The sequence below is a fragment of the Canis aureus genome, chromosome 35, assembly GCF_053574225.1.
Source record: "Canis aureus isolate CA01 chromosome 35, VMU_Caureus_v.1.0, whole genome shotgun sequence".
NCBI lineage: Eukaryota > Metazoa > Chordata > Mammalia > Carnivora > Canidae > Canis > Canis aureus.
The window spans coordinates 22726646-22740919 of record NC_135645.1 but is presented as its reverse complement, the minus strand read 5'-3'; the positions used below and the strand labels follow the sequence as shown (position 1 = coordinate 22740919).

The window sequence follows — 14274 nt, the reverse complement described above, 5'->3', positions numbered from 1 at the left end:
CTCCCTCTGCCTGTGTCTCTGCCTCTCTCGGTGTCTCTCAAGAATAAATAAAATCTTTTAAAAAAGCCTCTTCCTATTATATTTAATAGGTTTTGGTTCATACTCTCAGTTTCAACCCAATGCTACTTTGAAGGACTTGTAATCCAGCCCATGAATCGAGGTGCAGTCATAGTCACAGGATTACCTATATCTGCATCTGACCTGCACAGAGCCTCCCTCTACTCACAACAGATACCCACCCCACCCCATGTCTCCTTTGGTTTTGGGAGAGTGTCCAAAGTGTACTTGCCATTTGAGGTGCTACTCCAGTTATTAAACTGCTTGGTTTATGCAATGGGGGAGAGATGGGGGTAGGAAAAGACCAAACCTATTCCCAACTTTGTTTCACCCACGGTCACCTTAGTACTAAAATAGATTTATTTGGACTCAAGCTCACAAAGCTTTTTATGAGCCCTCTTTTATGAGATTCGAAACCAGTTAGTTCCTCAGAGAAGGAAAGGAGTTAGGCATACATTCATCTCCTTCATGATTCTTTCTCCTCCTCCTCCTCTCTTTTTCCTTTTCTTTCATCCCTTTCATCCCAACTTCTCATTCTTGTTAACATGTAAATCATACAAATAGCTATTTGGTGGGAGTACTTAATCCTACCAGATAGAGTCTACCCTAAGGGTTAGCTTCTGCCAGAAGTAGATAGGTGTGACTAAGCAGTTCAGCTAAGAGACTTGCAACATTGGCGTCACCTGGGGGCTTGTGAGAAACACACAAATCAGCCCACCTCCCACCAAGATCTACTGAATCAGAATCTGCACCTTAATAAGATTATCTGGTAATGCATATGCACCATGAAGCATAAGAAGTGCTGTATCGAGCATGGTACTCATGATGTCTTGCTAGCTTTGTGTCAACCCCAGGTGGCTGTCATGCACTTGCTATTAATGACAATAGGTTTCAAAAAAATCTATCACTGTAAAGGGAAAATAATTTTTAAAAATCATTATTAGTAATGAGGCAAAATAATTAGTTACCAAGACTAATGTATTTTGAAAGGTTAAGCAACTAAAAAAAAAGAAAAAATCTATTCATTTGATATTATTTAATGGGTTGAATTTTGTCAATTGGAAGTCAGAAAATATGTGACATTAAAGATATTGATGTCTGTCTAAAACTCTAAAAACAGGAATCATCTCGGGCACTTGGCAGAGTACAGATAGGAAATATGAGTTCCGGATGAATAGTCAAGATGAAACCATATTAATTGCACATATATTTTCTTTGTGAATCTTGGAACTTATTGGTATAAATTAGAAACCATGTATGCTGTTTGTGAAGGAATTGAATTAAATATGCTTTAATAGACATTTGCTGTGTATTCACTAGGCACCTGGGAATATCCAGAGCTTCCAATGACTTCATAATCTACTGGGAGAACAAATATCCATTCCCAGATACAATGTAAGCAGTGTGGTAGCCTCACAGTCAAAGAGATACAACAGAGCACAAATTATTACCTTCCATTGGGAAATGAGGGAAAATCTCATTAATGGACAACTTAGATATTATTTTTCTATTCTCAGCTTATTTCTCTTCTTATCTGAATACTATCATGGGTATTTCATCCATTATTACCATTTATTTGTGATACATTGAGTATTTGGTGATTCTCACATTTATACTTTTTGCTCTTTTGTATCCCCCAAATATTAGATTCGTATTTATGACCATCTTTTCTACACTTCTGCTTGAAATGTCCCATATATATCTCAGCCTCTCAAAAACTGAGCTCATCCTCTTTATTCATGCCTTTATTCCTTATCTCAGGGAATGATCAAGTCACCCACCAAAGCTGGAAATTTGAGTTATCAGTTTGACTCTCTCTCTTCGTGCTATCATCTAATCAATTTCTTATCAATTTTGTCCATTAGAATGATTTCGTTTCCACGTATATATGTATGTAATCCTTTACACAACATGGGGCTCAAACTCATGACCCTAAGATCAAGAGCCACAAGCTCCTCTGACAGCAGCCTAATGCCCTGGAATGATTTTATTTCTTCTCCACAATCCCTTCCAAATACCTCTCCCTTACAGAGGCATGGTTGTATACAACATGGTATATACACCTCTTTCATGTTTTTATCAGGCTGTATTATAATTGTCTAGTTTTTCTGCTTCCTCTAATTGAACATGAGCATCTTGAAGTAAAGGAATGTTACTAAAGCCTTTATCTTTGGAGTCTAGCAAAAAGACTGACATGTAACATATATATATATATGTAGTTTTAAAAAATACTTTGTTGACATGAAGCAGCATATAGTCTAGATCTTGAAAATAAATAGGAACAGTAGCCTCTGGGTTGTATAAAACTGATGGCACTGATTTTGTTTTATTTATTTTACTTTTATTTTTAAAAAAATATTTATTTATTTATTCATGATAGATATAGAGACAGAAAGAGAGAGGCAGAGACACAGGAGGAAGGAGAAGCAGGCTCCATGCCGGGAGCCTGACACGGGACTCGATCCCAGGACTCCAGGATCGCATCCTTGGCCAAAGGCAGGAGCCAAACCGCTGAGCCACCCAGAGATCCCCCGGTGATTGTGTTTTAAACTCATGTGTACATCACATTTTTTCTCTTTTTTTATATTATGCATTGACCCCAGAATTCCTGATATTCATGTGGAGATTTTTACATTTTCAGATCAGTGGTAAAAGAATATTTTGAGCCACTGCTCTGTGGGGCTGAACCCAATTTTTTGGGGGTGTTGCCGTTTGTATCATAGAATATGTGTATGCAAATTATTTGAATAATGTATTGCTCTGTGCTCTTATTATTCCAGGTAATAATTAGAAAATGTTAAAATAAATATTCTGATGTTAAGGAAAGTAAATGTAGGTCTCAAATGTAACAGTATCAAGATGAAATGGAGATCGTTCAGTCTATCAAAAGCACAGGATCTTTAGTGTCATCTGGATGCCACTGGATTTAAGCTAGTTGAGTGTGGAATAGTTGAAAAAAAGAATAAAGTTAGATATACTTGCAGATATATGAATGATATGCAACAAATATATTGTCAGTAATTGTGTCTAAAGAGAAAAGTATAGTTAAGATGTTCTAGGAATGGAACTTTATTGGGAATGAAGAAGTAGAATGAGGTTTTTATTCATATATATAGAATTGGATTCATCTCTTCTTTACTCCCACTTATATGGTAACAATACTCTATAAACTCCAAATCTGGACACATTTTTAAATATGTGGTGAGATAGATGGCTGGTAGTGTGGCAGGATATTTAAAATTTGCATAGTTTAAGGAAAGGTGAGACAAACTCATGGCCTGATTGGTAGGTGAGAGAAGTGCAGAGCATTTCTTTATTTTTACCTGAAATTGATTTAATACTATGTATTTTTAATTCTTATGAAAAGCTTAGATTGGTTAAAATATCAGAGGAGGGGCACCTGGGTGGTACAGTTGGTTGGGCATCCGACTCATGGTTTTGGCTGCTGTTGTGATCTTGGGGTCAAAGGATTGAGCCCCACATTGGGCTCCGTCCTCAGCGTGGAGTCTGTTTTGGACTCTCTCCCTGCTCCCAGTGCCCTTCTCCATTCCATGCCACTCTCACTCTCAAATAAATAAATCTTTAAAATGTCAGGGGGAAAAATAGCTATTTTGGCAGTATAACTGCGCATAAACTCTGTAAGCTGGCCTGTCATTATAAACATGCTTAGTATATTTAAACAAAACTAAAAGCCAAAAATCTAAAGTTATTTATTTCTTGATTTTGTTTTTAACTTGTCCGCATTGAGTTGTTTAATACTCAGGTGTTGTTCAAAAGGATAGAGCAATTCAGACCAGAGATTGGACACTAAAAAGGCTCAACAAAATTTAGTTGTTGAGAGCGACCGTTATTTACTAGCTCTGAAAAAAAAAAAAAAAACTCTCTTCTTTTGGCAGAAATTGCCCTTTGGCAACTTAAAAGTCTCTTTTCTCCCTCCTCAAAGCCTCACAAATGGAAAAGTTGTGCTGAATGGATGTCTTTAGTATCTACAACCAGGAAAAAAACTGTGTTTCTCAGAAGGGATAGTGAAAAGTCTTAAGAAAACTGGGTTATGGGTGGATTTGAACAGATTTCTTTTCTTCCACTGCAAAAAGCCTTTAGCTTGTTATCATATCTCCTAGCGGGATCAGCTTGTAGCAAATTCAGTTCCATTTCAGGAGTTACAAGTCTCCGGTTAGAGGCAGAAAACTAGAGAGAGCTCTACATCTGAACAAAGTAATCTTTGCCATTTATGAAGCTATTTTAAGTATCCATTAATTCCTCTCAAACAAAGGTAAAGAAGCTGAAGGCTTTAGTTGGCTTAAATTAAGGAGAATGATAATTCTCCTTTGTAACATATTTAATGGTACGTATTCACTTCTATACGTTTGTGATGGTCCAAGTAATGCAGTGATACCAAGTCTTGATTCCACTGGACAGAGAGAGAGTTCTTAGTAAACTCATGGGTAACTAAGAATTTGATCCGAGGCTGAGGTAGGTATTTTGTTACCTTACAGAGACCGAAAAGCCTTCCTGTCTGAAAAGGCTTCCTATGATTTTGCCACGGTGTTTGCCACTTGGCCTCATTTTCTCCCATTTTCTTCTTTGTATCCTACATTCTCGTGAAAACAGAACTGTCCAGCTCTCAGCCAAGCCTGAGCTTATTTCACACTTGTGTCTTTACTCATGCTCCCCTCTGTGTTATAAAATTTCCACTCCTTTAAATTGCTAACTCTACTGATGCTTCAAAACTCACGTCAATGGCATCTTCTCCAGGAGACTGTTCCTAACCAGCTGGTCTGGGTGGGGTGTGCTTTCTGTACCACCCCATAGCTCTCTGCCCAGTCTTTCTGTCAAACTGGGCCACACCTATCTCCTCTTATGGACTATGATGTACTCGAGAACAAATACCACTGCTTTGTAAATCTTCAGTGCAGTCTATTGTTCCAACACTTCATATGGTAAAATAACTACTTAGTTAATAATTAAATATATCAACGACTGCTATAGCTTCCTGCCTTCTGGGACTTCCAGGTTATAGAGAAGACAGATAGAAAAATACACAAATATATACATGATTCTAAGGCAATATGACAGCATAATGGGGTGGCATGATTTAGATTTGGGATCAGGAAAGTCTTTGGGGAGAGGACAATGAAATTTGAGACCTGAAGAATGAATAGGAGTTAACCAGACCAGGAGGAGTAGGGGTAGGAAGAGCAGCCTCAACAGAGCAAAGAGCACGGATTAAAGGCCCTTTGCAAATCTATGTTAGGCTTTTTAAAACGTTCACAGCATTTTGTTGAGGAATCGTTTATATAAAATAATTTTATATATTTACACTGATTTTAAGGAGAGAGCTTTGCAATTTTGACTCATATATGCAGTCATGTAACTACTGCCCAGATCAAATACCATTGTTATCACCCCATATATTTCCTTGTTTCCTCTATTTTAAACAATTTTACCCCAGGGGGTAGCAACTATTCTGGCTTTCATCGCTCAGTATGATGCCTTCAAAGAACTTGAAAGAAATTTAGTGAAACAAAGGTAGGGAGTAAGGGGTTGGTAGAGAGATGTGAATACAGTGGTTAAGGGGAATGGCAGGTCATGGAGAGTCTTGAGGACCTGGTTCAAGATTTAGAATTTTGGCATAAGTGAAATGAATAGCTGTTGAAGACCCGAGCGGAGGTGACATGATTGGATTCATGTATTAATAGCTATACTGATTAGAGAGGGTTAAAAGTATAAATAAAGGAACCAGTTAGGAAAAGCTAACCTAATATTCTAGGGTTAGAGATGACAGTGGCACGAGCCAAGGAATAGCATGTCAATGCAGAACAATCAATAAATATAAGATCTAATTTGGAGTTTGTGGACAAACATTTATTAAAATAAACTCTATTATTTTAGTAAAGAACATCTTTAAAAGTTACGGTTGCTAATTTAAACAGCTAATGTTGCTAAAAGCTAGTAGAGATATTCACCCAATTTTAAGTAGGATTTATTATTTCCTATGTATTTAATATTGAATTCTACCTATGAAGGGAATATTGCTTGAGTTTTCTATAATAACTATCCTAGTATTTGCCTTTTGGCTTTAAAAAAGATTTTCCATCTTTCTCTCCATCTTTAACCATGAGAAAGACTTTCTTTCTTTTTGTAATGAGTTTAATGTCATACCCAAACCGAAATTTTCATTTTTACGTATTCACATTCTCAAAATATGACTCACTTTGCCAGCAAAAATCAGTATGCAGAGTGAATACTCCAAAGAAACATGCTGTTGAACACTGTTACCCTTAGATTAGATTTGAAGTACTTAAGCAAATAAAATGACATTTATTACTATTTATTACTTAGGTGAACATCATCTCCTTTACTAAACATTTATTTTAGTGTGCTTGTTTTTCCTGTTTTGAAGAAAAGAGTTTATTTCTCCAAATAGTTCAGTCGGTTTTTGTTTTGTTTGTGTCCACGTTTTGACAACCTGATGCTTGTTTTTGATTCTTTATCTAAGCGGTAAGATGGGATGTTACAAAGTGGTTAGGTTACTGTATTAATTTCCTAATGCTGCCACGACAAAATGCCACAAGAAGGGTGACTTAAAACAGCAGAAATTTATTGCCTCCGAGTTCTAGAGGCTAGAAGTTCAAAATCAAGGCGTCAGCAGGGCCATGTTCCCTTGACACTCTGGGTAGAAGAATCCTTCCTTGCCTCTTTCGAGCTTCTGGTGCTTCACAGGCCATCTTTGGCATTCTTGGGCTTGTAGATGTGTGGCTCCAACTGTGTCTTCACATGGCATTCCTTTATAAGGACACGAGTCATGTGGAATTAGAAACCCACCGTATTCCAGCGTGACCTCAGCCAAACTAATTACATCTACAATGACCATATTTCCAAATAAGGTCACATTCTGAGAGACTGGGGGTTAGGATTTCAGTGTATTTTTTTTTTTTTTTTTTTTTTTATGAGGGGAGCAGGACATGATTCAGCTTATAACAGTTACCAAAAACAGTAAAAGTAAAAGCTTCTGCCCCTGGGACATTGCCTCCCAACCAACCTCTCCATTTGCTACAAATATTTTTCTCATTACATATAGAAAAATAACTAAATAAAGATATGAAAAGCTTGTGTGTATACACACACTCACCTTTATTGACCTAGAATGGATCCCATCACTGATAACTCATGGAATAGTTAAGGAAGCTGTGAAAATGTTATTTTAAATTTCCACGTCGAGTTCATTCCTTTTATTTTGGCATAGTCATTAGCAAAATTTTCTTAGAGCAGGCTATGCCTCTTTTTTTGTAGTATCAGCACATTTGTTTTCATTCCTTTCTCTGTAGAGTAAATTTAATATAGGCAAAATAAAATGGAATTCTGATGGACAGCTTCTGTTTCTCCATCCTGGATGAGATGGCTTACAAAATACCAAAGTGCTCAGCAATACGGCTTACAGTGGATTTTTAACTGCTTCTTCCTTACACTTGGGAAGATGCATCATTTGTAGTGAGTCTCACTACTCTGGACAGGTTATCTAAATAATTCAGTTACTCTAGCTCTGAATTTTCTCTGTAACCTGATTTTTTCCCCACTAGATTCTCTAATCATCTGTAATACTCAACTGACATTTAATGCACGTCCACAGTATACCAGACACAAAGAAACAGAGATATTTGCTAACTCCTTAACAACTAAATCTAGGACTATTTTTCCTGGCTACTTTTCTTAACAACTTTAGCGATGGATTATAGTACATTTAACTATAGGAATCAGTTAAACAGACTAGAAGGATGAGTAAATACATTAGAAGATGTTATAGTTATTCTTGTACCCTGTGCTGTGCTTTTGTGACTGGTTTTTATATATATATATATATTTTTTTGTTTCAGCTGAAAGAGACATCAGTGTTTACTGTGGGGTGCAGGCCATTACAATGAAGATTAATTTTTGCACCGTGCTGTTCTCGGGTTATTCTGAAACCGATCTGGCACTGAATGGAAGGCATGGGGACTCCCACTGCAGGGGGTTCATCAATAACAACACCTTCCCCGCAGTGGTCATTTTCATCATCAATCTCAGCACCTTGGAGGGCTGTGGAAACAACTTAGTGGTAAGACAAGTGTGAAATTATGTGCTGGGTTTGGGGTCACGACAAAAAGTCTCCCCATTTCATGAAGTAATCAGAAACCCAGTCTATCTTTCAAGAAAAAACTCCAATAAAACTGAACAGGTCACTTCCTTTGCCTGTTGGAGGCTTCAGACATACAATTTTATTTCCCAGTAATGGTTCTGCTTACTGTAGCTGAGCAGTTGAGGGGCATGAGTTCAGCTGTGCTCTTCTAAACAGCATTAGTTGTGTGAGTGACATTGATGAGTAGGCCCCTACAGCTTATCATTAGCTATGCTTCTCATGCTTTTTATGGAACTATCTTATCATACAAAATTTGTTTGTTCTGGTGAGTTTGGCAATGATCCCTTGGCCCGTTGCTTCTTAGTGACCTCATTCAGAAAGAAAGATGGAATATAGAATGGGAAACTCAGAATCTTCCAGGTTCCAAGTTTTACCATGGGATGAATGACCCACAGCAATGTTTTGTGGAAGAGGGCTGTTAGCATTTCCAGTGTGATATTCTTCGCCATGTGGGACTGTCCTTTGAATTTCCAAATGTTTTTCATACCCAAACTTACTCATGAAATCCCAATATATTGTTCAAAAAAGGAAACCTCTCTAGTCATTGTGAAAATCAAAATACTGCTTCAAACATTTCCACCCTGAATGAGAACCACTAATCTATGCTATTCATTTATTTATGCTTGCATTGAGCACCAAAAAAAAAAAAGAAGAAAGAAAGAAAGAAAGAAAGAAAGAAGAAAGAAAGAAAGAAAGAAAGAAAGAAAGAAAGAAAGAAAGAAAGAAAAAAGGAAAAAAGAAGAAAAGGAATTGAATAAGAAATTGATTCTCCCAGGAATTAAAATTAACTCAAATATAAATATTGTTATTTGAGGGGTGTTACACTGAAATTCATTGAGTTCTGTTTTTCATTTTGCTTGTTTAAATATAATCTTATGGGTAAATCCTAACACAGGCAAAAAGGAGACCATGAGCATTACCACTTAGCCCAGTGAATGTGGAGAAACTGGCTCTTCCTCTTCATAAATTATTGTTTGAAATTAAAAGGGAAGGCTTAATTTCTCTAAGGGAAGGATTTCTAAGACTGGATGGGAGATGGCAGACAGGAGAAAGATTTCTTTGATCTCCTTCTTTATCTTTTCCCAGAGGACATTTAGAATATTGTGCCCCTGACCATTTCCAAGCCTGTAGCATAAGTATTGTTGACTCTTTTTATTAAAAACATTTGTTTATCTCTCTGAGTTGTGCGCAAAGAGGTTATGAGGTGGGCCTGAGGGAGAGTGACGCAGGCTGTTTATTACATGTCTGTGTTTCCTGGTGGAAGGAGGAGCCTAAATGGAGACCCAAGTTTTCCCTCCTCCCACCATACCTTGGGATCGATCTCTCCTTCATGGCACTTTCTTCTTTGGATTTAAGTCTTGCCCTGCTGCCAAGAAAACAATTCAGGAGTGATGCCAGGCAAAGCATCTGTGTGTGTGTTTGTGTGTGTGTGTGTGTGTGTGTGTACATGCATTCGCATGTGCACATGCTATTTATTTTTTAAAAATCTAAAAAAAATCTGAATAATTTGGATATAAAAATGGCTATATACGTATGTGTGTGTGTGTGTTGTTTGTTTTGTTTTCACAGAGTTAGTATATTTAGTTAGCCAGTCAGGGAAGTGTGGGAGGAAGGGGAAGATGCGCTTATTTTTTTCATTTTTGGCATGGACGTCACCAGCTTTGGAGTCTGCTCCAAGGACAATCCTACATAGGAAAAGTTAAGTAGACTATTACATCATTGGATTAGAATAAAAACATGTTTTCGTTTGTAATGATTCTAGCTCTGCTCAAAAATTAGTTAGAAATTGCCTCAGCTTTGCCCATGTGCTTATAAGTTTATGCAAAAAGCTTATTCTATTATTGAAAGTAAGTATTACAGGTTTCCATAATATCTGCTAAAAGTATTTATTGAGAGTCATACTGCCTTTGACATAATGGGAGGCTCTACGGTGTTATGAAACTCGAGAACATTATTGACTATTCCCAAAATGATGGTTCTTAAATTTTAGTGGGATTGAAGAATCCAATGAAACCTAATCAGTCTCGGGAAAATACACATATGGACAATATTTTGATATAACTTCTGGGAGTTCATGATCCCTCTGAAACCCATCTATGAACTATTGCCCTGGAAAGAAAGAAGAGTCTCCATACATGTACCACAGAGTAAGGCCCTCAGATTGACTCTTAGAAAATGTATGGCCTTGATTCATTTGTTCAGAATTTATCTCAGGGTTCCCAAGATGCTGGTGTCACTGTGTGGTGATGACCGTGCCAAAGAAAACAAGGCTAAGTGGAGTCACTACCCACAAAGAGCTCTGATTACATGGAAAGGGACTGCTGGTTCAGCAGACTGCTTATGCACTGTGACTCCTATGATGCAAATGTGCACTACCTACGTCAGGAGTTTTCCTAGGGAACATGAGATCCAGGGGAGAAGCAGGACATGTCATGGTGAAGTGGGGGAGAGAGAGGCAGAGGGAGCATGTGCAAAGTCACAAGAAGGGTCCTACAGCTGGGACATTATTAACCAAGAGCACGAGTCCAAAGATACGAAGCCAAAGTCAAAAACAAGATTAACAGGAATCTTTTAAGACAAGCCACAGAATTTGGACCTTACTCATGAACATTTTTGAATTACTTGTTGTAGCACTCTGAACATGTAATCTCTCTCCTTTCTTATTTGTGAAATGTGAATAAAGTGTCTTCGGTGAATATGAAGTTTCATTTAAAAGACACATATAATCACTTATAAATAGCTTTATTTTGTATACAATCTCAAAGCTATGGCATGCTGCAGTTGAAACAGACCCTAGAACTAATGTGGTCTAATGTTTTATTTTGCATACGAAATGCCTAGATTTATAGGTAGCTATTAAATCTCTGAACTTGATCTACTATTCTAACAGGTATCCACAATTCCTGGAGTCAGTGCTTATGGAAATACAACTTCAGTACAAATAGGAAATATTTCGGGATACATTGATACTCCAGACCCACCAACAATCATCAGCTATCTACCTGGGCTTCTTTACAAATTTAGTTGTAGTTACCCACTGGAATACCTGGTTAATAATACCCAGCTTGCCTCGTAAGTTCACATTCTATCCTTGCTTTCACATTCTGTGTTTATGTTTGGGTCATTTTTTTTTTTTTTTAATCTTCAAGAGACTTATAAAGATAGCAGGGTTTGTTGAGAATAGCCAAACTCAAAGTAATGGAAACCATAATAAGTCTTGTATCTATCTATCTATCATCTATCATCTATCCAACATTGTTATGACCCATATCAACAGATCAAATATATATATATATTTCCCCCAAAATTAAAGCTGGCTCAAACTGGTTGGATGTCTACCTGGGATTTTCCTCACACCCTTCAGAATTGCCCAAGAAGCTCAGAACTCTGTGTACTTATGCAGTCCAGAAGAGCTGTCCCGTTTCCAGTGCATAGAACAGCTACTGCATTGTTATGTCCTGTTTGGCTTCAGTCTCTGCCATCTGCTCTCAGTGGTTGGACTCTGCTGCCTCAGAATCTGAGGACTGCATGCCTCTTGCTGCAGACACAGCACAGGTGCTGATGGTTCCCAAAGAGCGGTGGCAACACTCAGAGCCAAAGAGCTTCAGATATGCGCTGAGGCCACAGCCTTTTGTTTATAGTCATGCATTCATTTATTTTTCCCAAAGTACCTACTCCAAGACAGGGCTCTATTCACATTACAACATAGTCATCTGGATTTGTCAAATAGTTTTGAAAAGATGGGGTAGCTGAGTAAAAACTTTCTCTCCTCGGTGCTAGAATTTGCTTTCACAAAGGCGTAGTTATTGTTTAATCTCAGTCATGAGTGAATGTAGAGGCCACATTCTGTTTCAGTTAAAAAAAAAAATGATCACAGCTGGTTGTGATGGCACAATGATGATAAATACCTGGGTGAAAAGCAAGGCTGGGAAAGCAAGAAAGGCTTGGAGTCAAAACAATGCAGGTGTAGAGGGAAGTGAGTCATTAGGGTGTCATGGATTAGTCTGCTCCCCTCTCTTCCTCAGTAAACACATTCCTGAGATGCCGTGTACATGGAAATTCATTCATTTATTCAATAAATAGTTATCATACTTCTACTATGTGCCATGCAATGTTCTACCAATGAACAAAGTAAAACAAAATCCCTGATCTCATGAAACGTCTAATGGGATTGATGAAAGCATGTCTGTTTCAGATTCCAATGCTATTGGAATGACGTTCTTCTTTAAAAAGTCTCATATATGTAATGCAAAATGGAAAGATGCCTTTGTAAAGAAAAAGACCATAAAGAACAGTCTGTCTTTATGTGGTCTCTCTTGCTTTTTGATTATTTATCTGTTCAGTGATTTAAATAGTGTGCGTATTCCGGGCCTAGTTAAAAAGTATGTCAAGCTTACTCAAGAGTTTTAGTGCCTTAAATCCAACATTAATGTATAACTGAAACTTTTAATTTAGAATCTCATCAGTGCTTTCCTTTCTCTAAATCTGTTTTAGGTCCTCAGCGGCTATTTCTGTGAGAGAGAACAATGGTACATTTGTCAGCACTTTGAATCTGCTCCTTTATAATGTGAGTTGATAGGTGAAGGATGTCATGTTCTCTTGTACCGTTCTGAGGAGCCATTTATGTGGGTGGATTTTATATGAAAGGCTACCAAGAGCCACATTAACCCTGTTATACTTTGGTAGCATTTATGCATCTTACTAGCATTTTTTTATATCTTAGTGATAAATATACTAAAAACTATTACTTTCTAAAAGTTGATAAATGACTTAGATTTTTTTTGTAAATGTGATTCTACATAGCTACTCCAAATGTCTATCTACATTTTTATGTATATATTTATTTGCACACATGTGTATGTAGCCATAGGGTCAAGAATTTGGAAGTAATATTTTTGTGATAAAAAGATAGGAAGAGTCCAAATGATGCTTTCCTTGGTGACGAATGTGTTAATGTTTTCCATATGGGCTTTGGCTGATGATAATTCTATCACATTTGAAATAATTTGGGTCGACTACATGGTATTGTCTAAACTCTTGTCATGTAAATATCGACAGTGGCAGCAAAACGTGAAAAATACATGGATTTCTATTTATAACTCTAACATTAATCCCCCAAATGATATTTTCATGTTGATTAAAAATTTTTATTCATACATTTTAAATGCCTGATTTAAATATCAATTTTTCAATCTATCAACCAACATTTTTGTAAATTATGAATCTGATTTTTACATTATTATTCATGTCATCATGGCACTGAGTTATAATTCATGCAACTGATTTAAAAGTCAGTGCTTTATACTTTGAATATAATGAGCTATAAATATTGTAGTAGGACATTTTCCAAAGGCATTTAAAAAAATCATGTTTATAAGTGTGTAGTCTGACACCACTGAGTTCTAAACAACAAATTAAAATGTGTTGGAATGAAGATTGCCTTTCTGTCATTTCTAAACTTTCTTCTGCAAGGAGAAACTGCCAAGTTACTTGGTTCCACAATACTCAGCAAATACGTGACAATATTCATTCCCAATATGGCCAGATAGTTATTATTGTTTTGAGCAATATTTTTAAATTGGAAAATTCCTATCTGTTGATTTATATGTGTAAGGTCCCTGGGGTAGAATTGAGGTGACTGGTTTGGATTCAGTATTTGTTGTATTTGAGTGAAACAAAGATGATACTTCCTCATTCAAAAAAAAAAAAAAAAATATGCCCACATGGCATTGATTGACGCCTTTTTTGTGTGTGTGTGTGTGAAATTAAACTATTCTCTTACTGGAAAAGCAGAAAATAAAAATTTAGAAGTGCAGATTTGGGGAGAGCTTTGCTCTGAGGGTCTTTCCTTTATAATTAGAAATAGTATTCTTTTTTTATGACTAGGCATAATCCTTCAAAAACTTTCTAGAATCTTAACGCTAAATAAAAGCCTATGATTTGGTGATAGCCTTAAGATTTTAATTCTATGGTAAAAAGGTAACCAATTGTTTGATATCAGACAGTAAAGGAAATAGGTAGTGTCAAAACATGTTTTTTTT

At 36.8% G+C, this 14274-nt stretch overlaps 1 protein-coding gene across 15 annotated transcripts in view; it reads left to right on the top strand.

Moving 5' to 3' along the window:
- ZPLD1 (zona pellucida like domain containing 1) overlaps positions 1-14274 on the top strand; it is a 79348-nt gene that overhangs the window by 42411 nt on the left and 22663 nt on the right. For all 15 annotated transcript variants that reach the window (XR_013372091.1, XM_077883741.1, XM_077883753.1 and 12 more), the window contains 3 exons: positions 7932-8152; positions 11124-11305; positions 12728-12800. Coding sequence is in view for 14 of the 15 variants with exons in the window: in XM_077883741.1 (XP_077739867.1) it covers positions 7932-8152; positions 11124-11305; positions 12728-12800 (476 nt within the window). In the remaining variant the exon portion in view is untranslated. The remainder of the gene's footprint in view (positions 1-7931; positions 8153-11123; positions 11306-12727; positions 12801-14274) is intronic.